Source organism: Necator americanus, chromosome V, assembly GCF_031761385.1.
Source record: "Necator americanus strain Aroian chromosome V, whole genome shotgun sequence".
Lineage (NCBI taxonomy): Eukaryota > Metazoa > Nematoda > Chromadorea > Rhabditida > Ancylostomatidae > Necator > Necator americanus.
The window spans coordinates 4,628,958-4,653,071 of NC_087375.1; the positions used below are offsets into that span (position 1 = coordinate 4,628,958).

Consider the following 24,114-nt stretch of genomic DNA (forward strand, 5'->3'; position numbering starts at 1 on the left):
TGCGCAGAATAAATTATCCGGGAATCAATCGGGAAATAAATCATAAGTAAATAAAGCCTAAGCAGTGAAATTTCACTCGTACAATAGATTTAGTTGCAAAGTCTTTCGTTTTATAGTAATCCCAGTCGGTCACACTTGAACTTTTGTCCAAAGTTCAAATGTGACCGCCATTCAATGTTGAGTGAACAAAAATGATCGAAAAATCAGCAATTCTTCCTCGTACCACAATCAAAAACTGTTCCATTCAATGTTTTAAGCATCAAAAGACCTATTTAAGTTTATTCTTTGTGAAGAAAGCGAACAGCAATTGATTGCTACGGCTGATCCTGTTTCGGTGTTGAGTAATCCTGAGTCTGACTACGTGAGCACAGCGCTCCTTAAAGACATCACCCCACGAATCTGAGGTGGTGCAGATTTCAGGTGGAGTATTCATATACGGGATGGGAGACTATGGAGAGGGAGGTGATTCCGTCCATTTCTTCCTAATTCCCGTAAAAACGGCCCGGAAGATGCGGCGCCGCACAAGGCTGGCGCGCCCCAGTCGAACTCCTTGTAGAAAATAGTGCGCTAGAACGCCTAAAGCCGTATCTTCCGGGCCATTTTCTATGGCAATTAGGAAGAAATGGACCGAATCACCCCCCTCTCCATAGTCTCCCATCCCGTATATGAATACTCCACCTGAAATCCGTACCACCTCAGATTCGTGGAGTGATGCCTTTAAGGTGGGGATACGGCTCAGGTCCTCAGGAGATCCTGGATGTACAAAATCAAATCCATCAGTTCGAAATAGAGGCCAAGTGCAGAAGAAAGTGTGAAACGTTACCAGTGAATGTGAACAAATCTAAACGCTATCCAGAAGAATGTAGTCAACATCAGGAGTTTTCACCTTGACTGTAACAGAAGAGCGATCTCTTTACCCCCTACGAGAACGATTGCCCAAGTATTCATCGCCAAAAAAATTAAGTGCGAAGTTATTTTGGTTTTTTCCCCTTTTTGACTCGTATGAACTATGGTTTACTCCTCTGGTAGACCTTTTATATGTGTAATTAAATAGATCTCTAAATGCAGGAAATGAGCTTACTGTAAAGATGAAATAGGTGTCGTTACCATACGATTCTCTAAATTTTGTTCTTGACTGTATTAGTTTTGGTGATCATAATTATTTTGCCTACGAGCACGATAAAAATTTTCCTACGGGCTTTGCTGCCATGAAGCTGACCTCAAAAATGCTGTCAGATCCATATAAATATAAAGAACTACTAACTTTTTATTATAGTTTTCCTTCTATTTCTGGTCTTGCCGTTTTCCCACCACAATTATAGCGTTTATGAGCGTTGTTAACGAATTCGGTGATCAGCGTGAGCCCCGAAATGTCAATATCTAAATAAATAACAAAAATAGAAATATATTTAAAGAAGAATAATTTAGAAAATAAAATAAAATAAAATAAAAATGTTCAAAAATAAAAAAAATATAAAGTAAAAATAATAATTTATATAATATATAAGGTAATTATATAATAATATAATAATGTAATAATAAAATATGAAATAAAAATAATAAACAAATAATCAATATAATAAATGTCGATGTAATTCCGAAGCTTTAAAAGTACCCCCTAAAGAAAACACTTACACTTCACATTATTCAGATAGCTAAACTAGAGCAAAATCAGCGTTTTAATTAAATTTTGCTCAGGATGTCCTTTGCATTTATTAGGTGCAGGAAGTAGCCAGTGCAAATTTCACAAGAGTACTAAATTCTTCTATAACAATGAACTTGGCGGTCTCCGAAGCGATTCTGGTTAGAGAAAAATTTATAAAATTCATTTTCAAATTTACTTAAAATTTATAAAATTCAAGTATAACTATAAATATAATATATTGAAAAAAATACAAATATAAATTCTAACTGAAGATAAAGTTCCATAGCGCATTTAGCTCAATTTTGTAATTTTGTGCACTCCATCGTCTTTTTGGGAAAGAAAATCAACGAACTGAGATCAACGAAAATCAACGAACTTTGCGAGAAACTCTGATGGTACACTAGTCATTATTCGTTGTTCTGTTAAACTCCGTAAAGCTAACCGTTTGATCGATTGATTGTTTTGTTGATGATCGCTCCGGAAATGTAACCGTGTAGTCAGGGCCATGGCCAAATTCCTACGATCATACCCCTACGTTCCTTTCCTTTTCCAATTCCTACGACCCTTTAGGAGCTTAGCTGCCATGTTTTTTTTGATTTCGTCTACCGTATTTCATCTCATAGCGACCATAACACTGTGTTGTTTGGTGAATTTCCTCACTGGACGAATGCAGGAATGAATGGACTGGCGTGAAAAAGCGCGAATGCGCATATCCGGTCGATTTTACATAATACTGTTTGCCGCATCGTCACCACCATTATCGAACTCACCCCCCAGCCTCTCTCCCTCTCGTGTACACGTACCTACAATATAGGATGTTGCTTCTATTTTGCTTGTCGATTGGGATTTTTCTTTTTGTTTCTGGAATTTTTTCTACAGTCGCTCATATTCCTCAAGAACGCCTCATTCTTCGCACTGTACTTACTGTTTTATCGGTCGATCAATCAAACTCCGGAAAAGGGCCAGAAACAAACAATAATTTTCTGTGCCTAGCTGTGTGTCCTTGAATCAACGATTTTTCGATTTTTCACGAGATTTTCAAGTACTTTGAAACTTGAAAGTAATCCCAAGTAATTTCTCTGACGTTCTCTAAAACTTAAAACTAATCCCAATTTTTTTTCTTCATTCCATAATGTCATCATTCAGGAATATTCAGAAGCTTTCTATAGTCATGGTGTCTCCGAGAGCGATCGCTGGCATGTCTTTCTGTATAAGGCTATTTATTCTGGTACGCTTTTTGTTTACATACATTGTATAAATTTACCATACAGTCTTTTTTTTGGACTGTCTTTATATTCTGCACAAAATATCAGGTATTAGGAGTTCAGAGTTCCAGTTAACTCTGAAAAAATAAATCCTTCAATTATTTTGTAAACCCTCAATTGTCGATGATTACCTGAAACAGTTTCTGCACTATCGATTATCCAGACAACCAGTACTTTTTTTTCTACTATTCAGTGCCTGGCAATTGTGGCAATGATTCTGATCCTGGTGGCACCAGGCGCATGCTTCTCACGTTATCTAAACGGTCAACCAATAAGCAGGGAAATTTGTCCGGGTACGTTTTTTTGCGCAAGCGTGACATATTTCGACAAACTGCAAAATATAAAAACACAAAAAATGATTCTAATACAAATACAATTACAAAATTCCGGTGTAAAGACGTCGTTTTAGTTATTTGTCAACATTAGTCAGATTTTGATAAGATTTTCCTTGATTGATCCTCTAAAACTTTTTTTTATCAATCCAGTGTAAAAATTGAATTCGAAACCTAACAATTAGTAGTTCGATAAGTTTGATTCTTCGCTCACATCCACGGATCGAGTCAAATGCACAACAAGGAAAACGTTGAGAAGAAAGAAAAACAAAAAAGAAAAGTACAGTTGAGTTGATCATAAAGAGAGAAAAGAGTAAAAACAAACAAGAAATAAAACGAAGATTAAAATCCATAGAATTGAAAATAAATTGAAAGATTGAAAATAAAATAAATTTAATAGAAATTGAAAGTGAAAATTGTAGGAGGAAATATTTGTATTTGCTGGCAAATCCGTTTTGTCCACGCTTCACTGAGAACATTTTTTTGCTTTTCCAGGTCAGAACAGCATTTTTCCGATGAACGCCGACAGGTGGAGCAATGCGTTGCATTTTCAAGGGAGAGGAGAAAAGTGGGTCGTTTACGGAAATGATTCCGAAAATTCCAGCAGAACTAAAACTGCTGAGCTCTCTTCACTACAAACTTTTGCTCCACCGAACTTTGGAAGCGTCTTAATTCCTGAAATCGCTAAAATCTCTGAAATCTCTGAAACTAATCAGAAGAGGATGAAAATTAATAGCATCTTATAAGTTCAGAAATGGACCAAGTTGACAACAAAATTATACAGCTAGATTATTTACTTATTTATTTATTAATTTGTTTATTACATTCGATGACGTGTCAAAAATGATGTGGCATAGGCAAATACAAAACAAATACAATTAACCCAAAGTGAAAAGGCAGAAAAAGAAGACAACGAGCAGAGGAGATCAGTTCCGCGTACGATTCCGGCTTGGGTAATTTGATATTCAAACGAGAAAACGTCAATAAATGCCGAATGTCGTTTGATTTCAAAAAAAAACTGCAAAGTTGAATGATTGAGTGGAGAGCATGAAGTTAGTACTAGTAGTTAGATCCTTTAATTCGTCCTTTAATTCCTTCCTTCCTTCCTTCCTTTGATATCTTTAATTCCTTTAATTCCTTATAATTCGCTCTTCATGTCAATTGTGTCAAAATTCGAGTCACGTGGAACTTGCAGGATTGCACAAATGCCTGGTAAAGGAATTGGAAAACTTGAAATCAGATCAGAAATCAATGATCAATCTGTGGTTTTCCATAAGAATATATAAATGACAATATTTTGATATATATAATGTATATACATGCTTAAATACATAGTATATGTATATAAATAACTTTTTTGTCTCCTTAAAATTTCCTTTCCATACCTTAATTCTTCAGAAAATATGTTAGAGCCCTAAAAAGGCAAAATATTTTGGTTGATATCGATCGAACAATTAATACCTTTGAGAAGTCCTTTAGTTATTAACCTACGTATCATTGGCTCATGTGGAGCAACGTCTAGCCTAAAAGTCAAAAAAAATTCGCAGCATCGCGTAGAATAGCAACAGGAACCTTCCAGAAAAAACAATCATTTCTGACTTTGTGAAAAATCCTTAAAAATGGCAAATTTTCAGTAACTTTGCCATGTAGTCATCATTCTTTTTGCACTGTACGGCGAATCTTTAGCAAAAATGTGTTCAATTATTGTGTGGGGGAGGATTTGTACAGCTGTAGCGTCGTTTTCGAAGGATAACGTTGTTCTAACGTAAAAATACAGGACATCAGCAGATACTAGGCCACCTAAATTATTGATTTTATGATTTGCAGCTATAAAAATATCTTTTAGAAAAAAGTTTGATGTTTTGAGTAACCCAAAAACCTGTATGCTTTGTAAATCTCTGTTTTATCACTACTATCATTATTTTTGTAGTTATTGAACCAGATCCAGCCCCATTATGATCAACTTACGCAATTTTTGTAATATAATTAATTGTAATCATTTATATTAGTATTTTTTATTTGCTGTTTAGTTTCTAACGATTAGAAAATTAACCTCCGCAGAAATTATTTTGCGTCTAGACATAGGACATCTTAATTTGCTCACAGCAACAGTCAAATTTATGCTTTGTGTGGAGTTGAAGGCACATTCTGCCACCCATTTGGCAGAAAGCTCTGTGTCCGGCAGTGTTCTTTGTCTGTAATTTAGTTCTTTTGTCTGTATTTTTTTTATTTCCCAGTGTTTTTGTCGAATTTTGAGTAAGTGGTTATGTTGAACATTCTCTAAAGTCCTCGTTTCTGTCAAAATATCGAAGCCAAATATTATTTTTGATGACTTTTTGAATATGCCAGGGATGATTTTCTTTGAAATTCTTACTCACGTCAAACACTCATTTTTAAAAAGAGCTAAGAAATTTTTGTCGGCATGTATCAACCTTGTCGATTTGTTTAGATGCATTTAAAATTTGAAGGATCTAATTTTGTAGAATGTGTAAAAACGCTGACCACTTGAAATATTTCTGCTACAGAAATATTATGTTTCTCCTCTTTGAACAAAGATAGTTGAATAATAAACATAGCCGGATATCCTTCTAGAAATCAATAATCAGTAACGTGAAAGAAAAATCAACGATAATTTATTAAATTAAAATTAAACTTTAAAAAATTGACTGAAAAGTTATTAAATCCACGTTTTTGTCCGTTGATTAGCCGATTTAATTCGTACTCTGTTCCAGTGTTTATGGTCAAGTCGCGCTGATCGTCATTACACTTTTTCTCGCATTGGTTACTGTAGGTATCAGCTGTGTACATTTGGCTATTGGTCACAATTTAACATATGCGGTAAGTCTATTCCTCTCTATAGTATACAATAGTAAACAATATCGATTTTTTAAAATGTAAAATGCCTTCCTTCGGTATCCAGAACACCATTTCCACGAGGAAATTTTTCACTTCTTCTTTTTCCCACTGAATAACACAGATTTGTTGAAAATAAAAAATTAGGTATAAAATTCTTACATACATAGCATTCGGTAGTTCGACACAGTATTTTCAAACCAGATTAGTTCTAGTACAATGGCGTATGCTACGCTTTCTCACAGCAACTAAAATTTGATGGGTCCTTCTTAGATTGTTCTTAAAATTCACAATAAATAATCCACCTCGGTTATTCACTCCGTCAAAGTTTCGGGGAATTTCTACCCACTAAATTTCCCTAGATCATGCTGTGAGAGATCTCCTGGGAACCATTTGAATCATTCAGAAAAGGGATTAGTTAATGTTTATTTTGTTTCTTATTATTATTATTAATTATTATCTTATTATTATTATTATTATCATTAAGAATTATTTTATTTCATTCATGGAAAATTTGCTTCATTTTGATTTTCTTTGTCTCTTCTGAAGTGATGACCGGACAGTGAATGTTCACGTTCATACGGCGGTACCGATATGTTTGAGAGTTTTGAAAATTTTCATCTTATGGAAATTCGATGAGAATCTACGATAAACATACTTGTACATATGTGTCATTTTATAGACGTAAAAGCCGGTTCCGTCAGTCAAAGCATCATGTATGAGTCGCCACGTAAAGCGCTTATATTTGATCGGAGTGTGTACTGGTTTGTGAAATCCGTTTTTATTCGTCCAACGTTGACGCATATTTTTAGATGACACCTCGATTATTCACTCGTCAGCAAAATTCGGGAAATTTCTATCCACTAAATTTTCTTAGATCATCGTGTGAGAGATCTCCTAGCAACGATTTGAATCATATAGAAAAGGGACCAGCTGATTTTTATAGAAAATTATTTTAGAAGAAGTTCTCATTAAGTATTCCCTCTTACTCACTCTTAACTCTATATTTGATTTAAAGGCACCAGCCCACGAATCTGGGGTGGTGAGATTACGAGGAGGAGGGTGATTCCCTCCATTTCTTCCAAATTGCCGTAAAAAACAGCGCCGAAAGATACGGCGCGTCCACAAGGTTGGCGCGCTCCAATCGAACTCATTGTAGAAAATAGCGGACCTTCATACACCTTCAAAGCCGCATCTTCCGGGCCGTTTGCTACGGTAATTAGGAAGAAATGGACGGAATCACCCTCCTGCCCATAATCTACCACCCCGTATAGGCATAACCCATCTGAAACACTCCGGCACCACTCCAGATTCCTGGGGTGATGCTTTTAAATATTCCATGGAGGTGAGCGAACGATGAACTACACATACAATGATTGCGCGTTTGATTGCATGCTATTCAACTGGTATCCGCGTCCTGTGATGATGACTACTGGTGAACTGGATATTAGGTAATCGTCCACAGCAAGGATAATCCCTCACAATATGATTGCACGCTAACTTGTTCACGTTCGACCATTGCTGATTCAATTCAACGAGTAAAAAAAAAGAGACACTTATCTGCTCAATCTAATCAAAAAGTCACAAGAAAATCATTCTATATGTAAAGGAAAATATTATAAAGTAGAAACATCAACAACTAAATGAATAAAATAAATGATAATAAATAAATATGTAAAGGATAAAGTGCGTTGGCGTTAATGAATCTGCTTGAGATACACCACCACGTTCATTTCAACTCAGAATCATTCACAATTCACAAACGTTCGTCTTTCTATGAATTTTCCCTCTAAAAACATTGTTTTACTGAAATTCTGTAAATAAAAATTGAATAACAATGAGCTCCAGTGCGAGAATGTATAAAATAGTGAACACGGAATTAAAACTCACAATACTGGCTGTAAAATCAGAAAAAATAACTCCATATTATTTTTATTATTCTTATTTTTATTATTTTTATTTTCTTCTTACAATTCTTCACAACGTTTCGTTAAAACAAACTGAATGATTGTGAGAATTACCATCGTCCAACTGACCGAGATGAAACCTGAGCATTTCTCGGACTTGCTAACATTCGATCGATAATCACATCTATAAGAGTAAGGCATATCGAGCCTAAGAAAATCGTTAACGCTGTGCTTCTTTTTTTTTAATCATAAGAATTAAGATTTATAAGTTTTATCTTTGTAGAAAATGCGAGATAAGCAGCAGAAGGAAACTTTTATGGAAATGAAAGAAATTAAATTTTGGCACAATGCCAAATAGATTTTCATCAAATTTCTTAAGGTGTCCCTCGCATATTTTTACGCTCCCTTTCAAGACCACATTGTTTCACTCGATAAAAGAAGAGAATTTTTGAATTTATGTTGATTTTCCTCTCAAGATCAATTGAATTTACCATGATCTTCTGCTACCGTCCAAGAAGCTGAAGTTTTTTTTTTTTGAATAAAAATTTTGCAACACGTAAATATGGACCTTACAAGAGGTATGTAGGCTAAAGATCATAAAAAGTAAACAATTAATTTTTCGCTCTACTACTACTACTACTATGGTAGAATCTAATTTGTTTGTTATTTTTGGCTTAACTTTACTAAATGTCAAGTTTCCCCGCTTCAATCGTGTTCCTCATTCCTTCCGAGTTCTTTCTAGCATGCAGCAAACTCTTTGTAGGAAAAAATCGGGTACATCTTAGCTCCAAATTGAGTCCAATTTGTCATAATTCATATCATACTATGACTTCTTCTATTGCAAAGTATATTTTTGATTCATCCTCTAAAAAATCTTTCACTGTGACTATACCTAAAGGTTTATTTTATGAAACTAGAATATCGCGGGCCCTAAAAGGAACCAACATCCTATTAAACGTTAACGCTCAGCAATTTTTCTGAATTTTGACATCTTCCGTATAAAAAAGTTGTAAGAGTTCAGCTTTTTAAAACTTTTCGAGATTAAAACATATTTTAGTCTCAGAAGGATTCCTCTGAGTACACTTCGTACTTTTGCAAAAGAAAAAAATCCAAAATATTGTTTATACCTAGCTTTGTTTTTCATCACCCCTATGATTATTGTAACTCTTGGATAACATCTTTTCAATTTCTCCTTGATTTTATCGAAAATTAAAAACCCACGTCGTTTTATTATACTGTTGTTCTATAACAGATTTTATTTCTAAGAAGGATCTGTGCGAATTTTAGTAGTCAGAATTTTAATTTCAGCAACTTTTTGCCTCCGGAATCGCGTTAATAGCATTTCTCGTGTGTGGCGGTGTTGAGACGTGGTACGCAACGGGATTTGATCATATGTCCTTCTTCATCATGGTAAGTTCTTAAATACAACAATACCTCCAGTCTTTTTTGAAGAAATTTACTTCTACAGCATAAGAGATATCGCTAGAAATTAACATTTAGGGAAAATATAATTGGTAGCGAGGGGAACTCAACCGTGCTTTTATTTTTGGAAGCTTCATCTTCCTTTCTTCTGTTAGCAGCTTTAGCATGTCATAGATCCTTTGGCTCTCCTTGTTTATGGGCCTTCCTTCTTTTAAAAAAAAAGGGGGGGTGGGTCCCCCCCCCCCCCAATCGAAAGCAATCATATTCATTCTAAAGCGTCAGATCTTTTCTGTTCCATTTCCGTTCAAAATCGATCAACCGCTAAAAAAAGTCCAATTAAAGTTACAAAGACAGTTATTCTCAAACATAGATACGATTCACATTTAATTTGTAATTAATCAATCAATCAATAACATTAATATTTAATTTGTTTATGTTCATGAACATGAAGGTTAATTAGTTAATTTGATGTTTTTCTATCCAACTACGCACAACTTGGTGTTCTTTTTGTTCCAGAAAACAAAAAACGCAAGAGTTAGACGTTTGGTTTGTTTAGAATCATATTATTTCATTTCATCTTCAATGACAACAAACGATAGAAAAAAATGTTTTAAATGCGTGTACTCATAAAAGAAATCACGGGCAGTTATAAGAAGTATGACTAAAGCAAGCACTAACTTCTAAGTTCTAGTTTCTAGCAAGCAGGTAACCTCTAGCGCTTTAAAATCACCATATGACAAGATATTTTGATCGAACTGTGCGTAAATGAACACAGTTCGACCAAAATATTTTGTCATCTGGTGATTTTATGCATGCATATTTGGTAGGGTCAAAACGACATGAAGCACGGTGCAGTTGCGGAAGCGGGTGCGCTCGAAGCGATGCGGCCAAGCGTAGCGGTTACAATGTATGGTAAACCCTTGCTGAGACCATTCTTTGCTGAAGTTGATGATGATGGTCTCACCTTGATTCCAACCGCTGTCTTCACCGCGCTACTTCAAGCGCAGACGCTTTCGTAACTGCATCGTACTCATGTCGTTTTGACCCTACTATACATACAAATATAGATGAATGCATAAATACATGCATACATACGTACATACATACATAAATACGTAGTTTTGTTTGTCACTGCAGTAACCACACCAGTCAACGTTGCATATTTCTTATCACTTCAAGCTTAACCTTTGTTGTAGGCTGTAGGAAATGGAGTGGTTTCTGGTTGTGCGGGGTTGCCCGGCTGTCAGATTCAGTTCGTCGTGAAGGGTTGGGCGGTAGCAGCGGTTTGTTTTTCTCTCATTCTCAAAGATTCTTTCGAAGCCTTGAATGCTCTCCGTATGTGCTATTCCAGGCATTTTACTTCCTCGCTGGTCTGCTCTATCTCGTCGATATGGGATTGGTTTTCGCAAAAAAAGACAAGTGAGTTATGTGATATAGTTCTGGGTTTCCTTCTTCTGCACTAACTTCTAGCTTTTGCTTCGAATTAGCCGGGCAGCAAGGGTGAAGGTACCAAAAAACGTAATTGATGTGATTGTATTTGTGTAGCATATAATGTCGTATAGCAACCTGTGTCTGTGTATTATGAAAAGAGTTTCAAGCACTAAGGCGTACCTGAGGCCTAAGGCTTACGGCTCACAACTACCTGAGCTTGGTGCAACTGCGTAAGAGGTTGCACTTGAAACGGTGCAGTGGAGTTACAGTCGAGTGGTATCTTAGCTGGAACCACTCATCGCTGCAGTTCGCAATGGTCCCACCTCTATCCCGTCCGTTGGCTCTTCCGCGCCGTTTAGAGTGCACCCGGTTCCGCAACTGTACCGAACTTCATGTCGTTTGGAGCTGAGCATACTGCGGATTGGCTAAGAAGCAGAGGAATAGGTCAATATTGTTACAATGATGATCGAGGTCAAAAGGAAATGAAGCAAGGCCATCTTAAAATTGTTCACCAGCCCAAAGAAACGGTGAGGTCCAGCGTCAGAATGGCAGGCAGAAAAAATCAGACCACAAGATTACGAGGTGACGTGCAAAGAAGGTCCCACAGAGGATGCCTCCAATAATGCTTTTCGAGACCAATTAGCGATGAAATATATCCTAAGGAGTTACATCGTCGTCGCCAAAGGCAAAGAGCAGAATGGGCTAAGATGGGTCCTACAATGTCGAGATGGAGCCCCGGCACCGGATAAAAGTAGTACGAGGTGGGACAGGTCCCATGTCAGATGATTGGTGCGGCAAAGCATAGAGGTGGGATAAACATAGGGTATAGTAGTATCGTGCCATGTTTGCCAAATCCGTTCTTGATAGATTGAACACGCGCATGTAGACAGCTGCTTGAATAGTAGCTAAGAGTTTGCATGATCTGACGTAAGACCCCTATTTTACTCATTGTGATGATGTTAACGCCTACGTCATCTTATGTTAGTAAATCATTCTACGTTAACTGTTGGGGAAAGAAAAGATGAGAAAAACTTTGTCTAATACTTCGAATGAAAGGAGTAAAAATGTGAAATGAAGTTCAAAGTTTCTAAGATATACTACTGACACTTCAAGCAAGAAAATGAGGAATCAGGATATCAGGATAAACATCATTCTGAAGTAGCAAGAGTAGTGAGTGAGGAAGAGTAGATCTTCGACGAGTACTTTCAACTTTCCCAAATTGTGGTGGTATCAACAGAGTGTCACTGTTTTTTTTTTTGAATGAATTAAAATGATTTGAATGATTTTTTTATTTTTGGGGGGGAGCATTGTTAGTAGGCTGGCTACTTTTTTTGCACACGCACACCGTTTACAATTTCATAGTTTCTCAATCACACTTTGATGATCATCCGTCAATGTATCAACTATGAGGTCTGTTCGATCTTTCTAGGAGCGTACAATTTCCAAGGGCTAGAAGTTGGGGCAGGAGGGAAGTTGAGGCTCAAAGAGCAACTCAAGAGCGTAATTGAGGTCACTTCAGGGAATGCTTACATCCCTGGAACAAGAAGTAGTCTGATGGGGCGAAGTCTGCCGAACCGGGTAGATAAACGGTTGTTTCGTAACTCACGGTCACGTGTTGGCGGCCAATGGCCGCAGCGACATGCGACCTTGATGCAAAAACTGTTCGATTCTTTCACTGACCTCGAATTCAATATTGAGTTGTTTGAAACCAGAAGCGTATACTACGGGCGACAATATTATAACACAACAAATAGAGTTATCACAAGAGTAGAACGAAGTGCGAATTTCTTCCACTGTGACAAAACTGTCGCTGACGTATCTTTTACTTCGTCAGATGAAGAATTTCGCAGTATTATTGTTAAAAACATTACTATTTCTGAATGCATGCATATAGTAGAGTAAAAACGAAACGAGGCTCGGTGCAGTTGCGTTAGTGGCTGCGCTCTAAGTTGTGCGATGGAGCGTAGCGGTTAGGAAGGAGTTTCGCTAACACCATTTGTCGCTGCAGTTCGCGATGGGTCCACTTTGATTCCATCTGTTAGCAGAATCCCTTACCGCACTACATTCGCTCTTAAAAACGCTCTTGGTGCGAGGTTTTTGCAACATAAGCCTAGGACCAAAGGGGCGATCAATTTTGAAACACATTCACATAATGTTCTCTTCACTCGTTCTTCTCATCAATCCCCCAATCGTTGATGCAAATACCATTGCAACCAACTCCAACACTTATTACATATACGCTAAGTAGTATAAACAAGCTATATCATCAACAGCTGATTAAAATAACCGTTCGTAGTAAGTTAGTCGGGAATGTGTTCGCGACAAAAAAAAAGCGGTCAATGGAAAGGAGCGAAACAAAGAAAGCTGCGGAAAGAGAACATGGAGAAAAGAAGTGTAGCCTCTACCAAAACGTCTTAAGCTAGCGGTTTTCGTTAGTCAGAGGGTCATTGAATTCTTATTCTTTTTTTTTTGGTTAAACTTTCGGGAAAATCACAAAAGAGGAAGAAATTCCCATATTGGTATCAGAAATGCTAACTGGAAGAATTATACATCTCTGAGAATGGGATCTTCGAAACATGTGGCGAAGTTCAAAAGTGAACAGAGGATTCACAAAAAACGGCGGTTGTTTCCAGATTCGTTGCTGATACCTACCCTGTCTCACGACCACAGCACTACTAACAGAACTACGGTGGGTCAGTAGAAGCTCGCAGTTTTTTTCGGCACTATAACTGCTTGCAAACTAACCATGGATGACTCTCATCTTTGTACATTCGTGAATAAAGTTATAAAATCATCATTGATTTAGTAGCGACGTTTCGGAGGTTGTCATGACGGGAACGCGACGTCTAATGAACGACCGATAACCATGCATCCTCAAGAGATTCTCTACATTATGATCTAACACATTGCTTAGTTCTAGTTATTTTAGTTTTTGTGAAGTTAATGCTCACAAAATTGTCAACAATTCAATTCTATGCCGATGACAATGATTGGTACTTTTCTCTATGTTTTTCGCGATCACCTTGTTCGTTCATTCAATTGTTCTATGCTTACCTAGCCGGTGGTTCTGCTAATTTTGTGTGAGCCTTCGACTAGACGCTCTTGCCAAGATAAACTTATTTCTCACAATTTGACCAGCTTCATATTCTTGTATATGTATATTGTTTGACATATCAATCAGTGAAATTGTAGCATTTAATAGACCACTGTTTGGCAGGAAAAAATTTGTAATATGTGATATCCTAACTTCCAGCTACAGAAGTTCACGCCAAAACAAATAAAGCTCTTATTCTTAGATAGCATTGTTTTCTCCTTCAATACGGAATTACTATCCTTGGAGAGAGCGAGTCATTTCTAACACATGAGAATCTCCAAGGTAAAAATTCCCGCTGGGCATTGATCCACAACCAAATCCACGAGCATTCTCATTTGGTGCCTCATAGAATGAACATAGATTGGCTCCCGGAGGTCAATATGTTTACAAACCTTAAACAATTCCAAGTTTAGATTGTTTCGGCAAGTTCTCCATCTCTGGATCTATCCTGAGCATAAGATTTAATACGGATGCAGTCGAATCTCTCGATCCGATGCTAAAAATGGTAAGAACGCATCTTTTATCATGTAAGGTTTACGTTACGCTTGAAGAGAAGTAAACTGTGTTGTTGAATGTTGCAGCTGTGTTTTGTTCAACGATAACTCAATGTGTACTTCAGGGGTAATACCCATTTTTCATTTCCAAACCCCCAGTAACAGTTTAGCTGGATCAACACTGTAACTCTGTTCTTTGTGGTAGGTCGGAATAGAGATTTTTGAAAAGTGTCTTGAGTTCTACTAGAACTTTTTGATTGATTGGTGATTCGAATAAACATTTCGTTCTAAGGATATCGCTGCGTCATTTTGATGATTTACTGGATTTACTGGACCATGCGTTAGAACGGATAGATCGTACTTTTACTAATGACATGACAAATTAACTGAAGACGACAGTTTTCCTTACTCATCCTTACAAGTATAAAGAAATACCACAGGGACCATCGCAAAGATGATGTTCCGCTAACTACCTTGAACAAAGATTCACACTTCTTTTCGTCGTGAGATGAAAAATATCACGGAGAGGTTCTATTCGAACCTTTTCCGCTCGTCAACTTTAGTGTCAAGCCCGATCACTACTGCTGGTGAAACCTCCCAGCCACAGATTTTTCCTTTAAAAGTCAAGGTGCGGTCATGGGCATGAAACGAGGCGCAGCCTCTGGGGGCAATCTTATATCAGCAAACTTTCTTCACGTTGATGGTCATCCCCTTCATATAATTTGGTGGCGCATGTGGCGTGCTATCTTCACAAGGGAATGATCCCAGTCGATAAACTTGCAAACTATTCTTATCCATAAGAAAGGTGAGGATCTTCGAAATTGTAGTTCCAAAAGTTTGTTGACTGACTGCTGATTACTTAAGATTTTCTACAAAGATCATCCTTATGCGCATAGCTAGGACCCTGGATGAAGCCCAACCTCAAGAAGCAGGATTCTGTTAGGGTTCCAGCTGCATGGATCACATTCAAAGCGTGTCGATGGTCATAGAGGTTTTACGAGATTACCTCATGTCTCTTATCCTAACCTTTGTCGACTACGATAAAGTCTTTCACGCAGTGAAAGACTTTATCGTAGTCGAATAGAAGCGAACGCAATATTCTCAGCGCTGGTCGATCAGTGCTTTATGTGAGAACATTAGCCAACTGCTACGATCGTTGGACCCACACAATAAACCTCTACCACCGCCTCCTCACCATATCTACTGGAAAGGAGGTATGATAAGGCGATAGTATATATCCGAATGGAGATTCGATACGGCGGAAATAAATCGCTGTGCTACATTACAGTGGGTAATGAAATCACTTAGTGATTTCTTGGTGAGAGAGGTGCATACGTCTTGACCCTCCTTCTCAAGCCTTTGTACTGTGGACGACATCCTCCTTTTGTTTGAGAAATGCCACTGAAGCAGAGACGATGCTCAGGCATTTAAACTAAGAAGGAAAGAGAATAAGATTGCGATTAAACAGGAAGCTCAAAGAGAAAAAAGCTTGTAGAGAAAAGAAAGTACACATATAACTTGATTGATTATCATATCCATGTTCCAGTTCCGTAACTAAGAACATTTCTGAAAGATACGTGTCAGTTTGTATGATGCATGGGAGTTTGAACAATCTCAAATACCAACATACCTCAATTTTCCATATATCGCAGCTAAGGCAATCGAAATCAATTGTTTGTAGTGTTTCTCAAAATTCAACGACAATACCACTCAATGTTCTCATTTTTCAGGATCTTGCTAAGTTTTGAACCATGAGCGCTTCTGAAGGTTACTTCTTAAGTTGAAATTAGTCATAAATTCTGTACTGTAAATGCAGCAATTTAGGGACAGGGAAACAGGTTGCACTAAATAAGAAACAGGCAGACGCTATACGTGCTCGAGTAAAGAAAAAAAGGGATGCACGGTTAGTTGAAGCAAGAAGCTTTTAAGCAAGCCACTTCGGACTAACTAAAAAGTGTATCAGGGAACTAGCTAGAGAAGAAGAACGAAATTATGTTGAATTCCGTAAAATGGAGATATTATACCAATTTCGACCAAAATCTTCAGCGACATCAAGAAATCCAGATGACGTTAGTTGGCTCCAGGACTTTTTTTTTACTTCGATTGAAAAATAGAGGTCTCAATTCATATTCCTACTTTCAATCTTCTACAAATACAAATAACACATTCCATTAAGATATTTTGCATTTACCTGAACTAGGGAATAATTTCTGTCACTCATATAGTCTGTTAGCACTCCACAACTATTTACATGGACTGTACTGCACAATTTAAATGAAGTTTTTAACAACGACAGTAACGGGATTTTCCTCCTGCTTGTGACAATCCCGTGTTTCTGAAGCATAGGTGAAACGAGGAGGAAGGATTGTGTTGAAGGGATAAACACGGAACTAATTAATCTTTCTCGGTCTTCTTCAAAATATCTTCGATTTCCTTGTATGCTCCCAGAGTCACTTAGTTCTTCCCGTTCAGTTAAGAGGTTAGGACGTTCATCATGTGTATTCCAGATCTAGACGCACAGATCTGCGATATTCGAATATACTCGTCTCGCCGAGCACCAAAGACCCGTCTTCTCCTTACAAACATCGGCTGCCTAACGTTCAACTGAATTAAAGAGAAGTCCTTCCACGCGTTTCATCAAGATCGTCTTGTGTGTGTTCCACCTGGTTGATGCTCACTTTTACGAGAACACTGTAATCAGCGATACGAAGATGGTTTAGTTGTTGCTCAACTCAACTTACACTCTCATGTGATTCTATTCCAGTTTTCGTATTACGTTCTGGAGAGTAGAACTGAATGGTTTGGATGAGATTGTATCACTCTGTCGAGCCTCCCTCTTCACGTCAATTGTGGTGCAATTGACGTGAAGTGTCAATTGTAGTGTAGAATGGAGAAATTTTGGTCGTGAAGTTGCCATGCTACTCAAAATGTACTTTATGCATCGAGTAGGGACGCGCTGGTTGTCAATGCTTTTATGACATCTTCTGTCCCAAGCGAATCAAAGGATTTTCTTAGGTTAGTGGAGATAGTGTGTATGCGATCAGTTGTGTTGAATTCTTGTAAAGAGCTCACAGACGGTTTACACTAAGCAGAAGTAGTGAGTAATGTAAGTAAACTTAGAAATGTACTGTTAAGGTCTAGCCGTAGATTCCTCAAATGCTCACATTCTTCTCCTGTCGGGACCGGGTGCCGTACAATTCTTTGTGGAGCTGTTCGATGAGGGCGGTCGTCTTTGTTTAAGACTGTTCCGACACCCGTTCCCGACAAACGTTCCTTCCCTCCTCGGCAGCTTCGGTTAATACTACTACTCTTATTTCTTCTTTTTCTTTGTTGTTTCTCTGCAAACTCACATACTGGGAGTTTGCTACCCGCGCGGCTCGTGCGGTTTCCATTCACGTCCCTACTACTGTCTTCAAGACTGTCAAACAAATTTCAGACTAACTCGGTAGGTGTCGCTTCTCTAGAATCTCTGAAGCCTCTGTTGATTTCTGCTGAATTTACATTTTCCTGGTGGAAGTGGAAGACCCCTCGCTGGACCTCCCTAAGATTGCATTTGTTTGCATAGCTTCGTTTGCAGTCGATCTTGGGCACCCGAAAAATTTAATAATTTCGGCGGGAGTTCCTCGGGGGCGAAGGCTTTTAATGATCGCCGCTCTTCTAACGTACTCCTCATTTCACTTGACGAGCCAGGGCATCCTGAAGTTGGGAACGCTAGAAAGATTTAGTTAGCTAATTTTAACTCCAGTCTAACGTCTACCCTGGACCAAAATTATCCAGAACTTTAAATACAGTTTTGTCCGAATTCTAACGACACAGTGCATTCCTACTGATAGCTTCTCGGAACCACATAGTTTTCTATCCTTCCAAAAAAAGAAGGCATGGCAACGAGCTTGTTTCTATTTTTCTCTCGCAAATTATTTTTTCATACCTGATGATTTTTACACGAGAAGAAGAGGAGGAAAGATAAAAGAGAATTAGAAAAAAGTAGAAGCTTTTGGTATTTTTGTTTCATTCTCAAAACCAAGATAAGTTGATTTTCGGAACCCGTTAAAGAGGTGATCTCCATCCATTTCTCAGGATTTATTTCAAATTCAAGAAATTCAATTTTTTAAAATTCCAATTTCCCATTCGAATAGTTATTTGTCTGAACAAATCAGAAGATGAGAGTGTTCCTTTATTTTTCATCGGAATTGGAGAAAGTAGTCCAGAGTTGTCAATCGTAATTTCATTCATTTTTAACTACTGCTTCGTTACTCTTTAACAGATAATTGAAACATCAATTTCACAATTATTCATTGGCTTTTTTCTAGTCATTCCCTCGACGAAAACGAGGAGTTTCTATGGGTTTTGGAGAACGGAAAGCCTACTTTCTTTCAATAAGACCTAATCCAAAATTCGCCACATGGTTTGGAAAAAGAAAGCATCTACCATCAGAAAACAAGTTCATACATATTTTTCAAAAATGTGTAGATGATTATTTTCGCAAGATTTACAAATTCCAGCAAAAATAAGATACTGCTTCCTGTGGCACCAATGCCAGTAACTGAAAAGACTGTACAGCAGCGCGATGAAGACGATGACGATATTGGTATGTATAAGTGCAGCTAAATTATGAGATTCATACAATTATTTCTATTTTCTTCTAACTTTTTTAATTTTTATCGGAATATTTTATTGTTGGGGAGAGAAGGGTAGGAGAGTTCTTTCTTGTGCACAAGGATACAAGAAAAGTAGAAAACCTAACAGTAAACGTTGAAAAATGTCAGGTTATCTCATAAATACTCAATGTTTTTGATGAACTCGCATTTCCCGCGTATGTTCATACGCAGTCTGGATTACTGCAGTGCAGGAAATGCACTTTTTCCCACATTTACTGGGATGCATCAGTTTGCTCCTTATACATCTTACACACAATTATTATCTCGATTAGAGCCTCTTTCGTCGCTCCCTCCTTCTCTACCACACAACTGGTGTGAAGGCAACCGAGGCCCACACCAACCTAGTTCAAATAATACGGTAAGGGCGTCGCCCTTTACAAAATGTGTGCGAGTGGTGTAGAAAGTTCAAGGATCGCTACTATTCGGTGTATTAGGTGTATTCTGGAGGTGAACATCGATGTACGACATCTGAAAGTGATTGAAAACAGTGTTTGTTTTGTGCGTATTCAGTGCGATGCTGAACTTAAGACCTTTAGGCTTTGATCAATTCATAATTTTCGCTTAGAAGTGATTGTTTGCGAACAAATCCCTTCAAAATTCCTTCCTTTTGAATCCACATAGTTTGCATGAATGGAAATGGATTTGATGAGGTTCTTGAATAACAAAACGCGGATGCTAAAGTCCGCTTAGGATCAATACGTTTCTTATTCTTACCATCAACAAATAACAATCCTGGTTCAGCTCAGAAAAGTAGTACACGAGTCTGTTTTCCTTGTTTCTGTTTTGGAATATGTATTATGACGACAGAAGCGGTGAAGGATGACACCGCCATTAGTTCAAGTTCCAAAATTCCATTGCACTATTCAACGATACAGGGCGGGTGTAGTGTAACGGTTAGAGGTTCCGCTGTCTGCACGACCGATCGGAGGTTCCAATCCACCCTAGTGCTCACCAAGCCTTTTATCCCTCCGGGGTCGATAAATTGGTACCAGACTTGTCCGGGAGGGAATAAAAACACTGACTTGACACATCGGCTAGCCACCGCAAGTCATTGTATAGGCCAGTTACACGTTCGTAAACCTTAAACGATTCTGAGTTGAAGTGAACGTGGGGCGCATCCCAAGCGGATTGATTAACGCTAGGAACTTTAACCTTTATCCTTATTCGACGGTACAACAAGAATATGTATGATTTTGATCATATCAGAGATTTCAGACGACATTAGCCGTCGTGGACCTGGTCTCAAAAAAGGCGTCAATGCCAACAATCCCTTCATCAAAGGATGTCCTTTTTGGACAGTGGGGACAGGGTTCGATTAAAATGAGTGAAAATCTTCCCTTCTCGATCTTTTCATCCACCTTACGTTTTCAGTGATGAGGAGGAAATGGCAGAAGATGATTATCCGGTCGATATTGAAGCAATTGAAAAGGTACACATATGTCCTCGTATATGGAACGCCTAGCTAATATAGTTCTACACATTTTAGGTCGTCAATGGTGCAGAATTAAAACGACCACCATATATAAAGAAATCTTTCGAAGCGTTCAGCGACATGGATTCCTTTAAGAAAGACGATGTGTTGTTTGATAGGTAAGAACCGTTATTAAACCTCTTCTCACTTCTAAGGTGCTAACCCTTATCACTACTTTATGAAAGGTCGTATTGTGGAAATAGTGCGCCTATCGGTGAGCAAAATAGAGTGGCCAGAAATAACCAGATGGTTTTTATTATCCAAGAAAACCTAACAGAGCTTTGATGTTAATGTTTTAACATTAGCGTCAAAGCAGTATTTTGAGATACATTTAGCGGTCCGTTTGCAGTATAGCTATGGATATATGATCCTGGATGAAGGATGAAAGGATAAAGTGTCTGGCGTTAATCAATCCCCGTGAAATGCCCCACCACGTTCACTTCATTCAGAATCGTTTGAGGTTTACGAACGTGTAACTGGCCTATGCAATGACTTGCGGTGGCTAGCCGATGTCTCCACTCAGTGTTTTTATCCTCCCAGAGAAGTTTGGTACCAATTTATCGACCCCGGAGGGATGAGAGGCTTGGTGAGCAATAGACGGAGTTGAAATCGATCATAGTGCAGCCGCAGCAGAACCTCTTACCGATTGCAAGACACCTACTACGGATACCAGGATCCTTTTCGACATCCGTAGCGTATGATCGGCGGTAGGTAAGCAGAGTAAGCAGCCAACTGTTCAGGTAGCAACGACGGTGAATCTCTCTGGAATAACCTACTTTCCTAACTGGTCAGGCAAGGCACCGCTGGAGTCATGCTCGGAAATTTACGGGGTCCTCTTCACCCGCTGCCCCTCCTTTCATATCATAGGCGTAAAACTATATCATGATATTATTAATTCATTTTCCGAGTATTTGAAGGTCATGAGATTAGACTAAAAAATGAAGGGGGAGGAAATTTCCTTGCGGGTCAATACAGCTCATAGATGAGCATCTCTCGATGTTCGCAATTAAATATGTATCTGCCGGCAAGATAATCGCAATCAGCACCAACAGATCTTTACTGCGACCAATGTCTCCAATCTTAAAAATTGCACCACGTATTTTGAAGCAAGAGCCGAGATTGTTAACAAACTTTGTTACTGCTAACGTTCCAACGTTACCACATACGTTATCGGTGCAATTTCCGCGGTCGAACGTTCAAGCTTCACATCTTTCATCGCATCAAATGCTCTTTACAGAGTAAAATATGTAGTTCACGCCAAAAAAAAGCCTAGCTCTTCGCTTGTAATCCAGTTAAAAACCATGGGACAGCTAAACAAACTCAAGACCTTTGCGGGTTTTGATCTACGGGGTCATATGCAGGTTAAATCCTAATTAGTATTAACGGAGCGATTTTATCACGCGGAGGTCCGCTAATTCGCGGCAACGCGGTTATCTAGGTAAGCACAACGTTTTGGACTCTTCTGGTTTCAATTTTGGATGTAGCATCTTAGGGAATGATGTCTTGTTCTGAATGAGGCATTTGAGAGGATATATCACAAATGATCTGACTTTCCAGGCTCTGACGAAGGCGACACCGCCGAAACATTAGCCGTAATAAAGTTTGTTAACAATCTTGGCTGTTGCTAAATTGGACTATCGACAAATTAAACAAACGTTGCAAACATACTTGAAAAAATCCATTTTCAGCCAGATAAGATTGTAAAAAGCCAAAATTTTTGCAATTTTTTTTTCTGACTGATACATCATATGTAAATATACGTGTGAATAAGTCCTGTTCTTGTGTAGGATTGTTTTATAGAGAACTGATCTTTGGAAATACGGTGACTACAGTATTGAATCTGTTTTGTAGCGACACCACAACCAAGAAGTTAGTTCACTTGACTTAGTTATTCAAAAGGCGCTGGAGCAACGCTGTTAAAGGCATCACCCCACGAATCTGAGGTGGTACGGATTTCAGGTGGAGTATTCGTATACGGGATAGTAGATTATGGAGAGGGGTGTGATTCCGTCCATTCCTTCCTAATTGCCGTAAAAAAACGGCCCGGAAGATGCAGCGCCGCACAGGGCTGGCGCGCTCCAATCGAACTCGTTGTAGAAAATAGTGCGCCGGAACGCTTGAAGCCGTATCTTCCGGGCCGTTTTCTACCGCAATTAGGAAGAAATGAAAGGAATCACCCTTCTCCCCATAATCTACGACCCCGTATACGAATACTCCACCGGAAATCCGTACCACTCCAGATTCGTGTGGTGATGCCTTTAAGCGTTTCGGTGACTTACGTTCTTTATTAAGAGACTCAAAAAAACCACGTGAAAGAAGAGTGCGCACTTTTCATAGTGCAAGCGAAGTACAGAAAATTGTTACATGGGCAAATACAATTTATATTACAACCTTTGACGTTCAGAATAGAGAACCGAAAAAGGTTAGTTAAAATAAGTTTTTGACTTTGTCAGAAATTCACGAATGCATATGAGTTTTTAGCAACGAACACCTCAAGAAGAACCTATGAGGGATGTTATACGATTGTCAGGAGAAAGAACAAAAGAATAAGAAGAAATCTGCAGCACTATTAATAGCAAAGAAAAAACACATTAACGTACAATAGCAAATGTTTTGCACATAAATATGTTGCGGTTTTACTGTATAGTTATTCTTAACATATATGTATTAAAGGTTTTCACTTAATCTAAATATTCAACTCCGTATTCGAATGCTTATTCACTGCTACAAAATACGGTAATTAAAATACGGTAGTACATACATCCCTCTGGCGCCAAACTTCACAATTTTCTGTATTTTCCGGTCGCATAGCTCTCACCTCTACATCGCTCTTTTGAAAGAAAGAGAGTAAAACCACATTCAGAATCTTCTGTAAAGAAGCCGCAGAAATATTGATAAGATCTGAATTCTTCTTCGAAGACGTCCAAGCCGTGCTAGCTGGAAGTGTCATTCAAAAGCGATAGGGATAGTTCAGTTCCTTTTTTTTCTGCTCAAATCCCTGCGCATGGACAACAGAACCATATTGATAAAGAGGCCCACGATCACAAAGTGTGACGCCGCATAGGTCAAAGAAGTAAGGTTCCACTACAATGGTGGTGGCGCACCAATCAGTCTGCTATGACCTCTATTCTAAAGGTGGTGTAGTGTAGTGTAGTGGTTAGAAGTTCTGCTTCCTGCACGATCGATCGGAGGTTCGAATTCGCCCTAGTGCTCGCCAAGCTTTTCATCTCTTCGGTGCCGATCAGCCGAAATATTTTGCACCGCGCCGTAATTTCAAGCGGCGTTGTTGAAAAGTAAATGATATACTGTGAACCGTTCTATGGTCGTGAGAGCTACACTCACTCTATGTACGTTTCCGTTTATTTTCCCTCCTTCTGTTACGCTCTTCAGGCTTGCAAGATCCTTCCTTCAAAGACTGAGGATGCATGCACTTTTACGGCAATTAGGAAGAAATGGACGGAATCGCCTTCCTCTCCATAATCCATGACCCCGTATAGGCATAACCCACTTGACACCCGCCCCACTCCAGATTCGTGGGGTGA

At 38.5% G+C, this 24,114-nt stretch overlaps 2 protein-coding genes across 3 annotated transcripts; both read left to right on the forward strand.

Annotated features, from left to right (window-relative positions):
* Window positions 1–2,777: 2,777 nt before the first annotated feature.
* On the forward strand, window positions 2,778–13,719 carry RB195_012909 (uncharacterized protein; the record flags this gene model as incomplete). 2 transcript variants are annotated; one of them, XM_064202502.1, is made up of 8 exons in its annotated part: window positions 2,778–2,873; window positions 3,104–3,203; window positions 3,738–3,810; window positions 5,975–6,080; window positions 9,311–9,412; window positions 10,621–10,707; window positions 10,776–10,843; window positions 13,489–13,534. In XM_064202502.1, 8 exons carry the CDS (start codon window positions 2,778–2,780, stop codon window positions 13,532–13,534), a joined length of 678 nt encoding a protein of 225 aa, XP_064058382.1. The 2 variants fall into 2 exon arrangements, with proteins under 2 accessions (XP_064058382.1, XP_064058383.1); XM_064202501.1 differs by lacking the exon at window positions 13,489–13,534 and adding an exon at window positions 13,662–13,719 and having other exon boundaries at window positions 2,817–2,873.
* Window positions 13,720–16,194: 2,475 nt separating this feature from the next.
* RB195_012910 (uncharacterized protein) lies at window positions 16,195–23,122 on the forward strand (the record flags this gene model as incomplete). The annotated part of the gene is made up of 11 exons (XM_064202503.1): window positions 16,195–16,210; window positions 16,268–16,346; window positions 16,407–16,512; window positions 18,754–18,884; window positions 18,946–19,031; window positions 20,317–20,410; window positions 20,473–20,530; window positions 20,588–20,691; window positions 22,373–22,441; window positions 22,865–22,994; window positions 23,054–23,122. The coding sequence occupies 11 exons, from the start codon at window positions 16,195–16,197 to the stop codon at window positions 23,120–23,122; spliced, it is 942 nt and encodes a 313-aa protein (XP_064058384.1).
* Window positions 23,123–24,114: the final 992 nt, after the last annotated feature.